This window comes from Leopardus geoffroyi, chromosome C1, assembly GCF_018350155.1.
Source record: "Leopardus geoffroyi isolate Oge1 chromosome C1, O.geoffroyi_Oge1_pat1.0, whole genome shotgun sequence".
Lineage (NCBI taxonomy): Eukaryota > Metazoa > Chordata > Mammalia > Carnivora > Felidae > Leopardus > Leopardus geoffroyi.
In genome coordinates this window covers 9,075,398-9,090,034 of record NC_059328.1, presented here as the reverse complement: position 1 = coordinate 9,090,034, position 14,637 = coordinate 9,075,398, and the positions used below count along the sequence as shown (strand labels likewise).

Here is a 14,637-nt window from a genome sequence, read left to right as displayed (position 1 = left end):
TTCCATGAGTTAGCTAAGTACTCTATTAAATATGGAAAAATCGCCTGAGACTCAGAAAGAGTTTAAACATTTCAGTTGGGAAGGTAATAAAGAAATGGCAAGTTCTTTTTTTTTTTTAGAAGCGGCAAGCTCTGTAATCAACTCTTCAGATTTCATGATAACTAAAGGCAGAAACCAGTGTTTCACAATGAACCCAGATGGGACATCAGGACGAAATCTGGATCCATTACTTGTCTCTACTGAGATGGGCAGGAGTACAGTTGGGATGCCCAGGTCAGGGGCTGGTACAGCTCATGCCAACCCCGAATAGCTTTTTCCCTGCCCTCCCAACCTGCCCATGGTGCAGTGGGCATCATGGACCCTGCAGAGTCCACCACGTTCTGAGTACATAGAGGACCAGAATTTAAAGTAGAAGAGGAATATAAAAAATTACTTTGTCTGCAGAGGAAAACCTACATATGTTAAAGACCAGTGATGCAATCCACAAAGAAAAGCTGGAAAGGCTCCCCAGTGCGCGCCCTCCCCCCCCCCCCACCGGATTCCTGTTTCTGTGGTGCAAGCAGCTGCTAGGATATCTTATATTGAGTTGTCACCTTCTATTGGGACTAACAGTACAGCCCTCTGCACATAAACGCTGATGGAAGTGGGTAAAGTTTACATAATCCGAGTAACAAAGCACATTTTTTTTGGAAAGCATCACTCGAAAAGAAAACGAGGTGTTCGATTTCTAGATAAGGAAGCTCCTCGTAAGACTGCTAAGCCAGTAAAACCAAAGAGAGCCCTGCCAACCATAACTGAGCGCCAGCCAGGGAGCACTTGAATAACAAATACGAATGAAATGTAAAAATCCCAGAGAGAGCAGCTGACCTGTATCATTAATCCAGAGAGAAACAAAAAAAGTGACATTAAATGACTCACCCAAACCCGAGAACCGTGAAGGGAGCGGCCAAAGAGAGATTAAAATCACACTCGCCGCAAGTAACGAGACTGCTTTTCAAAATGCTACACATGAGAACCTCTTCCATTACTTTACAGCCTCATCTTTGCCTATGGTTGAAACACAAGCATTGCTGCTTTCTCCAAAATCAATGCCCCAAACAGACACGCATCACGTGCTGTGCGCAGCAGCCCCAGGCTGTGCACGTGGCCCGGGTACCCCCCCAGGGGACCTGGTTCACAGACACCTGAGAGTCAGGCTCTGGAGGTCTCAGGTGGAGTGTGGGAACATTTATTTCCAAGATGCTTCCCAGACGCTCCCACGGAAGTAATGGCAACTGAAGCAATGCTCTGAACTGCAGACATGAGCATCCTGTGTTTGAGGCCAATTAAAAGGTAAATTAGAGTCAGTGCTTTAGCCTTTCTGGAGTCCTTTCAAATTGCTTACTGGAGTGAAATGGGCAGAACTGCATCTCCACTGTTATTCTGATGAAATGGAGCTCCAGGGTAAGTAGCAACAACAGGTCCAGAATCTACTGTGCTTGGGACATATAATCCAGATGTCACCACTTCCAAAATACCTTCTCTGCCATCACTACCTCCCTGCCTCTGCCAAAATCCACGTTACATCTGTGCCCCTTTGCCTTTGTTTCCAAGGCCATGGGGCAATCCTGTAACACAATTTATAACACTGAATCAAACACTAAATTAGAGTCACCTATGTGCCTTCTATCCCTGTATCAACAGAATGTAAACTCCATAATGACAGAAGGTTTTTCTTTGTGTTAGCGTAGCCCTCATGTCTAGAACATAGCAGTGACTCAATAACCATCTGTTACATAGAAGAAATAAGTAAATACCTATTCTCTTCCGGACTTACCTTCACAGCGCGGACTTCCAAGTTATTAAGACTTTACCTAGGACAGACAGTTACTCAGATGTAAACCACTCACTTGTCCAAATTCCTTTCCACCTGCAATTTCAGCCTACAAGGCTCAGTGAGGAGACTCCCTCCCGTCTGCCGCACAAAATAGGAAGGGAAGATCAGATCTCCACCGCTGTCGTCTGAGGCCTTAGAATACTCTCGTGGACGTCTCTCTGCAGCAAAGATGTCCATGTCTTGCAGATCCACGACAATGCAATCCAGCAGGCAGACGTGGTCTTCTACGTGGACCCAAGGAAAGAGAGAGAATGAGGAAAATAACACCCAAAAGGACTGGCCCTGAATAAAAACTAAAAAGCTAAAGGAAGTTCACTCTGTCTTTAGATGACAGAATCTAAAATGTTCAGAACTGCCAGCTTCAAAACACTGAGCGTCCGGAGGTCTTCACCTGGCACCAAGACCTCCCCATGCGACGCTCCGTGTGCTAGATACTTCCTGTCTGCTCCTCCCCTTCCGCATCACGTACATATTGTGCCACATCCCTTCAGCGTCTCGCTACTGTCCCGAGACACTAGCTGAGCTCAAAGGGTTTATGACTGAAATGATTTGACAGCCATCCCTCCCAAGGACATCCTACAGGGGTGGGGTCTCATGTAGAGATAGTGTCACCCAAAAGGCTTACAAAATTGTCCAGCACCAGAATTCTTTTCTCCAACAAGTATGTAACCACTTCCGCTACCAGTGATCTAATCCAAATCACCGTCATTCTCGCCTGGCCCACCAGAAACTCCCCTCCAGTACACCTACACCATTCCCCTTCTGGCCTTCACAAAACCACTCTGCCCACAAAATACCTGAGTAATCCTTAAAAAAATAAATGAGACCGTAACATTCTGTTCTTTCTACGCTTTAATGACTATGTTGAATCCAAAGTTGTTTCTGCAAAACTCCCCCCTAAATCCCTATAAAACCCTGCATAAGCCCACTGCCTACTTTTCCAACCTCATCTCAAGCCATTCTCCACCCTGCTCCTGAAGCCTCAGGCTCACTGGCCTTTGCCTCCCCCAAAACTGCTAAGCCCCTTGCTATCTGAACGGCATCACCCTCCCCTCTCGATCTCGACTGGGTCCTCTCGGTTCTTCCCTCCTGTACCATTCCGTCTTTCCCATAACATCTTACTCTGTCAACACTTAGATGCTTGCTTAGTGCCTTTCTCATCTCCTACGCATGGTGGCAGGAACCATGTCCAACAGAACAAAATTATAACATCAGCATTCAGCCCACGCTAAATATATCAGTTCTTGATTTTTTACTATTTTGATAACTATGTGAAAGAGATAAAAGTGGAACTGATCAGGTAGAAGGGGGTAGGGAAAGGAACAGAGGGCTTCAGAGACCCCCTAGGGTCATCACGGAATCCTAAGGATACACAGAAGCAGCTCAAAAACCACTACTTTAATCCCATCTTCATCATAAAGAAATTCTAGAAACAGCAAATCAGGAGGAGAAATACTGTTCGGAGAGAGATCTTACCAACCACCTCGAAAGCATCCCGAATCACTTCTTAGAGGCACTCAAGCTGGCCCTCCTCCTAACCACCACTGTCCTCACAGCAACACCAGGTGGTAACAAGTGCTGAGCCGCACTGTGCGTGTGCCCCCTCCACGCTCTACACGCATCACGGGGAGAAAGCGGCAGACCGTATCACGTGGGTTAAGGATTCGGGCTCTGGAGTCAGACAGCCTAAGTTCACAGTCCAACTCCACTATCCACACAACCGAGGCCAAGCTAAGCTACTCAATCTCTCTAAGCCTTCTGCTCCCTCACGTGTAAAATGAGGATGAAAATGAAACTCCACAGGGGTGCTATGGGGGTGAAATGCAACGATTTACGAAAGAATGTGCCGTGCGATCTGGCACACACTAAGTGTTCAACAGCCAGCACTGTGATGAGGACTGTGCTAACCTCGTTTCTTTAATCACCAACACAACCATAAACCACCTTCCTGTCGCCTCTAGGACCACAGGGGACTACAGGGGGCAGTACCTAGCACGGTCAGTCCTTGCATGTAACAAAAGACACGCAAGAGCCTCGTCAGCTAGCGTCCCACGTTCTCTCAAAGCCCAATCACGCTGAACTGACTTTGTGGGAATCACATTCGGTTTCCCTCTCTGACTCCTTAGAGCACCACCTCACTTATCCTATCCATCACCCACCCAGAATACATCCAAAAACCGAAAGGGGCACCTGGCTGTCTCAGTCAGAGGAACATATGACTCTTGATCTGGGGGTCATGAGTTCAAGCCCCATGTTGGGTGTAGAGATGGCTTAAATTAGAGAATAAAAATTAAGGGTGCCTGGGTGGCTCAGCTGGTTAAGCATCCAACTCTCCATTTCAGCTCAGGTGACAATCTCACAGTTTGTGGGATCGAGTCGCACATCAGGCTTTGCACCGACAGCGTGGAGCCTGCTTGGGATTCTCTCTCTCTGCCCCTTCCCTGTGCTTGCCCTCTCGCTCTCTCTCAAAAGAAATAAACTTAAAATACATACATACATAAAATTTTTAAAAACTTAAAAATAAATAAAAAAATAAAAAACCCAAGGCCAAACTACATCAAAATAAAAAGTTCTGCACTGGAAAGGAAACAATCAACAAAACCAAAAGGCAGCCTCCTGGATGGGAGAAGATATTTGCAAATGACATATCCAATAAAGGGTTAGTATCCAAAATATATAAAGAACTTCTACAAAACAGCCACAAAACCCAAATAACCCAATTAAAAAACGGGCAAAGATTTCTCCAAACAAGACATGCACATGGCCAACAGACACATGAAAAGATGTTCAATACCATTCATCATCAGGGAAATGCAAATCAGAACCACGATGAGATATCGCCTCACACCTGTCAGAATGGCTAAACTAAAAAACACAAACAACAGGTGTTGGCGAGGATGTGGAGAAAGGGGAGCCCTCAAGCTTGGTAGAATACACACTGGTGCAGCCACTGTAGAAGACAGTATGGAGGTTTCTCAAAAAGCTAAAAATAAAACTACCCCATGGTCCAGTAATCCTGCTACTGGGTATTTACCCAAAAAAACACAAAGACACTAATTCAAAGGGATACAGGCACCCCGAGTTTTATAGCAGCATTATTTACAATAGCCAAGTTATGGAAGTAGCCCAAGAATCCACCAACTGATGAATGGATAAAGAGGTGGTATATATATAATGGAATATTATTCGGCCATAAAAAAAAAAGATTGCAATCTTGCCATTTGTGACAACATGGATGGAGGTACAGAGTATTGGCTAACCTAAGTAAAGTACGTCAGCCAGAGAAAGACAAATACCATAGATTTCACCCCTATGTGGAATTTAAGAAACAAACAAGCAAAGGAAAAAAGAAAAAGAAAGAGAGAGAGGGAGAGACAAGATAAGAAACAGACTCAACTATAGAGAACAAACCGATGGTTACCAGAGGGGAGGTGGTGGGGGGATGAGTCAAAGAGGTGATGAGGATTAAGGAGGGCACTTGTGATGAGCACATGCTGACTCACTATACCATACACCTGAAAGTAACAGAACCCTGTTAACTATACTGGAATTAAAATGGGAAAAAAAAAAATTTAATTGAATTTTTAATAAAAACCAAAAGGCCAAAACCAGGCTCTCCTCTGGAATGACCAATTCTTTTGTTTTTTTTAATGTTTTTTTATTTTTGAGACAGAGAGAGACAGAGCGTGAGCACGGGAGGGGCAGAGAGAGAGCGAGACACAGAATCCAAAGGAGGCTCCAGGCTCTGAGCTGTCAGCACAGAGCCCGACGTGGGGCTCGAACTCACAAACCGCGAGATCATGACCTGAGCCGAAGTCGGACGCTTAACCAACTGAGCCACCCAGGCGCCCCTGGAATGACTAACTTTTAAAATCTAGAGAACACCAATAACTGGATGGTTCATGTCTTTGCAAAATTGTTGCTTATAGTATCTGTTGTTACCTAATTCACACTAATATTTTTTAGGAGTTCTCTGGGGGTTTTTTAGAATTAAACAGAATAATATTTACGTAGGAAAAGGATAATGTCCAGACAGTGACTTGCAAGGATGTGTCTAAGGAATCGTTCCAGCTATACTATCATCTTCTTGTGTCAACTACCCTGACCTAGAAGAAAAAGTCCTAAGAGGCCATCTAAATCCCTTTATTCACACTGTGTCTTGCTAATTGAACTGTACTGTAGAAGTCACCCCAGTGCTAAAATCTGCATCCCAAGATACTTAAGCTTTCTAAAGCAAAAGCAAAATCAGAGTATCACTAAAGACCCGCGATCTCTGATGCACACACCCCCCACCCCCCCACCCCCCAGGTACCTGCCACAGTCCCGTGAATTCCCCACCTTTCTCCTCTCTTACCAGGACTACCAGGAACCCGGCCGGTGGAGGCTGTGGCTTGCTGTCCTTGCTGCTTGGCCGAGGTACTCGGCACAGACTCATTCCTCAGGCTGCCTGCACTCACTCCAGCAGGAGGCATCATAAACAGCCCCTCGGAATGGGTTCCCTTCGGGTCCTCTGCACTCGTCGTTTTCCTCAAACTGTGTTTGGGGGTACCCGTTGGGGAAGCTGAAGGCACAGACTCCTGGGAAGAAACAAAATAAAACTAGAAGACAGGAACAGGGGTGACTATTTATCTTTACTCTCCTGGAAGTCCTATTCCAGTCGCTGGGCTCTTCAAAGACTCTATGACACCTGACACTTTCCAAGCACCCCCCAGCTTCCAGAAACGAAAGGAGTAAGAGGCTCATGGCATTCCCCGCCACACGTAATTCTTTGCAGAGGTGTTACTTATAATTCAATACCTGTTGAAAACTATAGCAATCTTGCAGGAATGTATTATCTTTTGGCTTAAGATGCTAACTGTTGGTGGTTTAGCCTTAGGTCAAACACAGCACAGAGAAAGCAGACCTCTCAGCCATATATGTTGTTGCTTCACTGGAAGGGAGGAGCTCTTTATTCTAAGAAAATGTATCTAACAGCAATGTGGTTCCAATGGAATGAAGCCATGGGAGTGTCTGGACTTTCTAGAAGTCGCTCCTTCTAGGTTTACATCTCTCATCCCTTTAAGTAACTGTGCAAATGAGAACAAAATGGAAAACATAGGAGGTTGGCCATTCCTATTATGTTGTTGTTCAAGGGCATAAAAATTAAGGACAAACACAGAGTAACATAAATTCTGTAATTCTATTGAAAACACTACATACTTTTTTTTACACACTGAGTACCTTCAGTTCATTGCTAACTGGAGAAGCCTTCACCAGAATGATTCAATAACTGACTTTTAAGCTTTCCCCCAAGCCACCGCGCTACCTATCTGCAGGGCTTCCAATTCATTCACCCCTTCTCACAAGCAAGCTGCAGGGAGGGCAAGAATGGGTTTGCTAGTACTGCCTTATATGTTTATTCCTCTCAGCATTGAAAAGGGGATGATAATACTGTTCTCCTTCCCAGTTATCTTGAGTAGTAATTACAAGTAACAGTGGAAAAAAACAAACAAACAAAAAACAGTTCTTAACTTTCTGCAATTTTTTTTGGAAGGCAAATTACTAAGCAAATGCTCTTATTTAAATATTTCGACATTAAGGGGCGCCTGAGTGGCTCGGTCAGTTGAGCGTCCAACTTTGGCTCAGGTCATGATCTCGTGGTTCACGGGTTCAAGCCCCATTTGGGCTCTGTGCTGGCAGCTCAGAGCCTGGAGCCTGCTTTGGATTCTGTGTCTCCTTCTCTCTCTGCCCCTCCCCGGCTCGTACTCTGTCTCTCTCTCTCTCCCAAAAATAAATAAAACATTAAAAAAAATTTAAAAAAAATATTTTGACATTAAAAACTTTCCCCCTTGCTTAGTTTAACTTAAACTCTAGGACAGTCATTGCTCTTTCATTAGATTTATGTCTACACAGTCTATATAGTTAGTTTAAATAAATCAATGGCTTCAGGAGATTAACTGAAAGCTTCTGAAAGGCTAACTTAGAAATTATGGTTTAAGCACAAGCTGTGGTTGAGGAAAATGAAAGGAAAAGCATACATAAAAAATCCAAGCCTGCATTCATGAAGACATGGATTTGTGTAAAACAATTTCAAACGCACCAAAGTCGTGGAACTCAAAGGCAAATAACCCTTCCGCGAGCTCTGATTTCAGGATTATTTCCTGTTCTTTAACCACCAGAACACACAGTAGACAAACCTCACCCGTGCAAATACACTAAAGGGAAAATGGAAACGCAACGTGATTTCTGATGAAGAAAGTAATTCTTCGCTTCATCTAGGCCTCGATCAATTGAGCTTGTGGAGAGGTAAAGATCCACAGATGTATTGATCTGATTACAAATACTTTACCCAGTGACACACTCCAAGCAGCCCTTATGGAATTCTACAGATCACTGGCATGTAACAAGATAAAGCTTCTCTAGGATTTAAGGAAATAAGATCATCAAGAAATTACTACCTAGGGGGGAAAAAAAAGAAATTTCTTTTATTGGTCCTTAAGAAGGCCTTCTCTACACAGGGGGAAAGTGATTCAGGAAAGGGACAAAAAACTGATAATCAGCCTTTCCCAAATAATGAGGTGCTTTAAAGAGTTAATTTTTGGAAGTTTTCTGCTCTGAGCATATGAATGTGGATTGACTGCTGAATCCCATAAGGTTTTTCAGAATAAACAGGAAGCAAAAGAGTAGATTAATACCTTGAAGAAAAAGCGATCCTTGTATGCACTGCCACTTAAAATCAAATCCTCAAAAACAAATACAGGACAAGTTTTTCATTAAAATGCTATCAACTTTGTGCTCTTATTTGCCTTACTTAACAAGAGAAACTCATGTGCAACAATTTCTTCAAATATTTTGGCAATTCTTTAGGAGCTAACTGCCGAGTTAGCCCACGAGCCCGTACGTAGACATAACCGATGCAAAACATCGGTCCTTTATCTTCGTAGGAAGGGTAGAGAAACAAAAATGGTATTATTGAACCTGATCACCCATTCTGGTTCCAGCTGATCCCTTCCTAAAAAACTAAGTCCTCAAAAAAAAGACTTACCACAAACAAATACATCCTGAAGAACTTACTATCGGCTCAGAAGACCGCTCCCAAGGAGGGATTCGGCTCTCCCTCGGCAGGGATGGCAGCAGCGCTGGAGCAAGATGTTGGAACAAAGTGCCCCGAGGTGACAGTGGGGACAAACTTCACGTGCAAACAAAAGTTCTGATACGTTTGTTCATTATCTAGTCACGTTAACTATAAATACCGCACATTCACGGCAAGCGAGTGAGAAATTTTAGAAGCAGTTACCCATCTTTCTTTTTACAAACGGATCTTTTATGTTAAGACTCTGCTCAGTGAACAGCAAAATGCTTATCTCTTGACTGTGAAAACAGACTTTCTTCCTTAAGACCAAGGTTACTAGTTCTCTACTAGGCCTGCCGTGAAAGACCAACGCAGGCTAATTTCACTTTTGTGCTCGTAAAAAACGTACCCAAGTGAAAGTCTACTTCTCCCAATCAAAGCAGCCTCTGGCAGGAAGGCGCATCATCCCAACAGGAGGGGCTTCCTTCCTACAGCGAGGTGAGCGAGCAAGTTCTCAATCATCAGCTCTGGCTCAAGGCTGGTCTACGAAGCTACAAGATACACCTGGTGGCACTCTGACCTCCAATGCTGGACACTGTCGTTCTGGCGCCACCCTCTGCTCTGATCACTGAATCCGGTTTCTCTGAGCGACTGCAAGTGAGGGGACATCTGGAAGACCCGACCCTTTGTCCAAACACCTTCCCTCTGATCTGAACACGAACTTACGGCTGCGATGTTCTCGCTGGCGGTCTGCACCCTTCCTGCTCTACCCACTCCCTCTCACTGCATCAAACATTTTCAGCTCAGTATGTGTAGGTCAGTAACAGTGAGTAAATGGAGGTGACTGGGTGGTTTAGTCAGTTAAGGGTCCAACTCTTAGCTTCGGCTCAGGTCATGATTTCACGGTTTCGTGGGTTCAAGCCCGATGTCGGGCTCTGCGCTGACAGTGCAGGGTCTGCTTGGGATTCTCTCTCCCTCTCTCTCTGCCCCTCCCCAGCTTGCACAGTCTCTATCAAAACAAATAAATAAACTTTAAAAAATTATTTAAAAAAAGAATAAATGGATGAGTGAGAAGTAAAACAAATGAAAGAAAACATGGAGACAGTAACTTGAAAATAATAACATTATTTGCATTTAGGCATCACCAACAAATAAAGTCTCTGGTTGGCTTCCAAACAGATCTGAGGTCCTTGGCGAAGTCCTGGTAAGAACTAGCACCCTAATCACACTTTTTCATTTTCTTTTCTTTCTATACCTAGAGAGGCAAACAGTAACTGCTCAAATTTATATCTTTTCTGTAATAATCATCGGATTTCTTCCATCTAAATTATTCTAATGAATTGTGTCACACCCTTTAGAAAATTCAAAAGAGCTACGGCTCTGCAGGAAAGGGCCAAGAGGACACATCCTCCTCCAGTTTACCCTCCCCACAGAGACGTGACCTGAAGGTCTGTGAAGGTGATCACAGTTTAAAGCAATGGCATATAGAAGGCAGACACACCAAGTCTGAGGCCCACACTGTACTTCTGACTAGCTGTATTATCCAAAAGAAATGACCTTAATCTTGAAAAATGGGGTTAATAAAACTAGATACCCCTTAGGTTGCTAAGGAGAAAAAAATAGACAAATACATAAAGAGCTTAGCACTGGGTGATGTGTAAGAAATATTCAAAATGAACATCGGCTATTTATTGCTGTTACCGGCAATCGTAAGAGCTTATAATGAAATCTTACGTATCTCCTCCTTCAAAGGCTCTCTCCCCATGTTATTAGCTGTTACACTAAAGATGGGCACAACTAGTTGGGAATTTCAGTAAGTGCTTCTCTGACAAGCGAAATGAATTTGTACTTAATAAGCAAATATACCGCAAAGCTGCCCTAGAAACCAGCAAGGTTTCATCAACACACACACCTAGAACAAGACCTTGTCCCTAGTTTGGGCAGCGTGAATCTCCTCAACTGCAGAAATGGGCAGGAGGGGCTCATCAGACCACCTCCAGCACTAAGTCTGGGATTTACTACATGTTCTCATTTTTGTCGTTTATTCTCAATGAGTCCAAATTGTCCCAAACGTAAAATGAAAACAACAACAATCTTTTATCCTGATTAACTCTAAACATTGTCATAAGAAATAAATAAGTGCTACCAAAGTAGTTTTAAACTGTAAAGTCATATACTGTACAAGATTTTATTAGATGATATTCTTAAACAGCTTCCAATAAATCATGGGCCAAAACCCATTCTCTGAAAAAAGGCAGGTGGTGTAAAAAGTTATTTATAAGACCAGCCTGTTAACAAAGCATTACAGAAATGGAAAATCGGTTCTGTTGATTTGTTTGCTAAAGTAAGTTACTGCATACAATTGGTAAAGGTTAGAATTTACACTATCTCTATTAAAAGGCTAACTGAAATATCAATAAAATGTCCCAAAAAATTGTTCAAGCCACCTATACTACAAAAGTAACAGCAGTTATGAGTCATCTTATGACAACATATGAAACCTTCAAACACGAGTTGAACTGAAAAGGGAATGGATACTGATCACTCACCTTATCCTGCAAGGAAAAAGTCCCGGGAAAACCAGCAAAGAGAAACTTGTTCTTGACTTTCAGCTTCCCCAAATTTGCTACAATTAGATTATTTGATCTGGAACTTTCAGGGATAAGGAGAACAGGAGCACCCGCCTCAATATCCAGGAGAACCCGTGAACAGCGCTGGGCTTGATCTCTCACCTGAAAGAAGAAGGAAAATTGACTCAGAGGCTCAATCAATGCCCTAATTTTACAATCAAATAGCCTCCGGTTCCCAAAACCTTCATGAATTCACAATTCTAAAACAACCGAAATCGCACAGAGCATATTATACGAGCACCATGGAGTTACACTAGCAATCAGTAACAAGGGAATGGAAAACTGCTAAGTATTTGGAAATAAGACCATGCACTTTTTAATAACCCAAAGTTAAAAGAAGAAATCACAAGGGAAATAGGAAAATATTTTGGCCTAACTGCCAAAATAAGGAAAACATGTATATTAAAACTTGTGGGATGCAAATGTCCATCGACAGATGGATAAAGAAGATGTGGTATATATTCAATGGAATATTACTCAGTGATGATAAAGAACGAAATCTTGACATTTGCAACAATGTGCATGGAGCTAGAGTGTATTATGCTAAGCAAAATAAGTCAGTCAGAGAAAGACAAATGTATGATTTCACTTGTATGTGGAATTTAAGAAACAAAACAGATGAACATAGGGGAAAGGAAGCAAAAGTAAGACAAAAACAGGGAGACAAACCATAAGAGACTCTTAAATACAGAGAACAAACTGTGGGTAGCTGGTGGGGTGTTGGGGAGGGGGATGGGCTAAATGGATGATGGGCATTAAGGAGGGCACTTGTCAGGGAGCCTGGGTGGCTTGGTCGGTTAAGCGTCCAACTTCGGCTCAGGTCATGATCTCACGGTCCGTGAGTTCAAGCCCTGCGTCGGGCTCTGTGCTGACAGCTCAGAGCCTGGAGCCTGTTTCAGATTCTGTGTCTCCCTCTCTCTCTGCTCCTCCCCTGTTCATGCTCTGTCTCTCTCTGTCTCAAAAATAAATGTTAAAAAAAAAAAAAAAATTTAAAAAAATAAATAAATAAATAAATAAAAGGAGGGCACTTGTTGGGATGAGCACTGGGTGTTATATGTAAAAAAAAAAAAAAAAAAGAAAGAAAAAAGAAAACAGGTGAATGACAACAGCAAAAAAAAAATTTTATGCAAAGGATTCGAGATCTACTTATTTCTTCTAATTTAAAATCTGTGATGTATTTCCCTTGATATACTTTCACTGGCCAAGTAATTAATGAATGTTCTGAAAATTATTTAGCAAAATAGCTCTTACTTTCATATCATTACATTTATCTTTTCAGTTATCTCTTGTAATTGTTTTAAACCAGGCAACTTCTTAGAAGGTACATTTAAAAATTTTAATTTTATATAATTTAAATTTCTTTTTTAAATAAACTTTTTATCAAAATAAAACATACATGCAAAATGGTAAAAAAAAAAATGGTAGTATGCACTTAAAACAGTAGAGAAAAATGTATTAAATGCTTATTTTATTTTTTTTCTTTAATGTTTATTTATCTTTGAGAGAGAGAGAGAGCATGGGAGGGGCAGAGAGAAAGGGGGACAGAAGATCCGAAGTGGGCTCTGTGCTGACAGTGCAATCCTGATGCTGTATCAGGATTCAAACTCATGACCTGTGAGATCATGACCTGAGCCGAAGTCAGACACTTAACAGACTGAACCACCGAGGCACTTCTTAAATGTTTACTTTATTTACTCTTTTTTTTATTAAAATTTGTTTAATGTTTATTTCTTTTCGAGAGAGATGGAGAGAGTGCGCGCGTGCGTGCAAGTGGGGGAGGGGCAGAGAGAGGGAGACACAGAATTCACAGCACAGAGCCCGATGCAGGGCTCAAACCCACAGTCTGTAAAATCATGACCTGAGCTGAAGTTGGACACTCAACCCACTGAGCCACCCAGGTGGCCCTTAAATGTTTATTTTATATAAAAGAATAAAGATTAAAATCAGTGATCAAAACCTCTATTGTAAGAAGCTAGAAAAAGGAAAAGCAAAACGAAGCTAAGTAGAAGGAAGAAAATAATGTAAGGCAGAAATCAGTTATTTAGAAAACAGAAAAATAATTTTAAAAATCAATTAAACACTTACACAACACCCAACAGCCACAGAGTATACATTTTCCCCAAGTGCACGACATACTCAGCGAGGGTGTGGCTGGGCCAGAACACAGGCCTCTCGGTAAGTTATTATCTGAAAAGACTGATAAAAGTGAGAAACCTCTAGCTCTATTAATCAAGAAAAAAAGGAAGAAAACAAAACTCATCACTGTCAGGAAGGAGTGTGGGACAGTGCTACAGAACTTACAAATACTAAAATGATAAGGGAACAGGGCGCCTGGGTGGCTCAGTCCATTAAGCGTCGGACCGGCTCAGGCCATGATTCTAGGGTTTGTGAATCCGAGTACTGGGTCGGGCTCTCTGCTGCTAGCACAGAACCTGCTTGGGATCCTGTCTCCCTCTTCTTTCTGCCCCTCCCCAGCTCACTCTCTCTCTTTTTCTCTCTCTCTCAAAAATAAATAAACATTTAAATGAAAAAAAATCTTTGAAAGATAAGGGAACCTATGAACAGCTTCACGCCAACAAGCTGACAACTTAGATGAAGTGGACAGATGAAGAAAACGGTAAAAGTATCCACAGACGGTAAGTAAATGAATGACGGTAGCTGTATTCCAACACAACTTCATGTATGCATGTGTTTATGTGTATATTCTCACAGGCCATAGTCTGCCAACCCCTGGAAAACTGAACACTGTTCCCCTAAGATCAGACACAAGTCAGGGGTGTCTGCTCTTACCCCTTCTGTTTGACACTATACTGGAAGCCCTTGTCAGTGCCGTAGGGAAGAAAAAGAGTTGAAAGGCATACAGATTGAAAAGGACAAAGTAAAACTCTATTCACAGACAACATGACTATCTATGTAAAAAATCCTAAAGAATCTACAAAAAAGTAACCGGAACTGGTAAGTATATCTGGCAAAGTTGCAGAATGCAAGGTCAATGTATAAAAATCAATTGTATTTCTCTGTACAGTCAACAAAGAACTAGAAATTGACATTTTTAAAATATCACTTATAATAGCATCAGA

The 14,637-nt window shown here is 42.3% G+C and overlaps 1 protein-coding gene across 8 annotated transcripts in view; it reads right to left on the bottom strand.

Annotated features, from left to right (window-relative positions):
* VPS13D (vacuolar protein sorting 13 homolog D) overlaps positions 1-14,637 on the bottom strand; it is a 257,770-nt gene that overhangs the window by 184,455 nt on the left and 58,678 nt on the right. For all 8 annotated transcript variants that reach the window (XM_045475674.1, XM_045475679.1, XM_045475675.1 and 5 more), the window contains 3 exons: positions 11,477-11,659; positions 6,231-6,453; positions 1,890-2,100 (listed from right to left, as the gene is read on the bottom strand). In XM_045475674.1, coding sequence (XP_045331630.1) covers positions 1,890-2,100; positions 6,231-6,453; positions 11,477-11,659 — 617 coding nt within the window. The remainder of the gene's footprint in view (positions 1-1,889; positions 2,101-6,230; positions 6,454-11,476; positions 11,660-14,637) is intronic.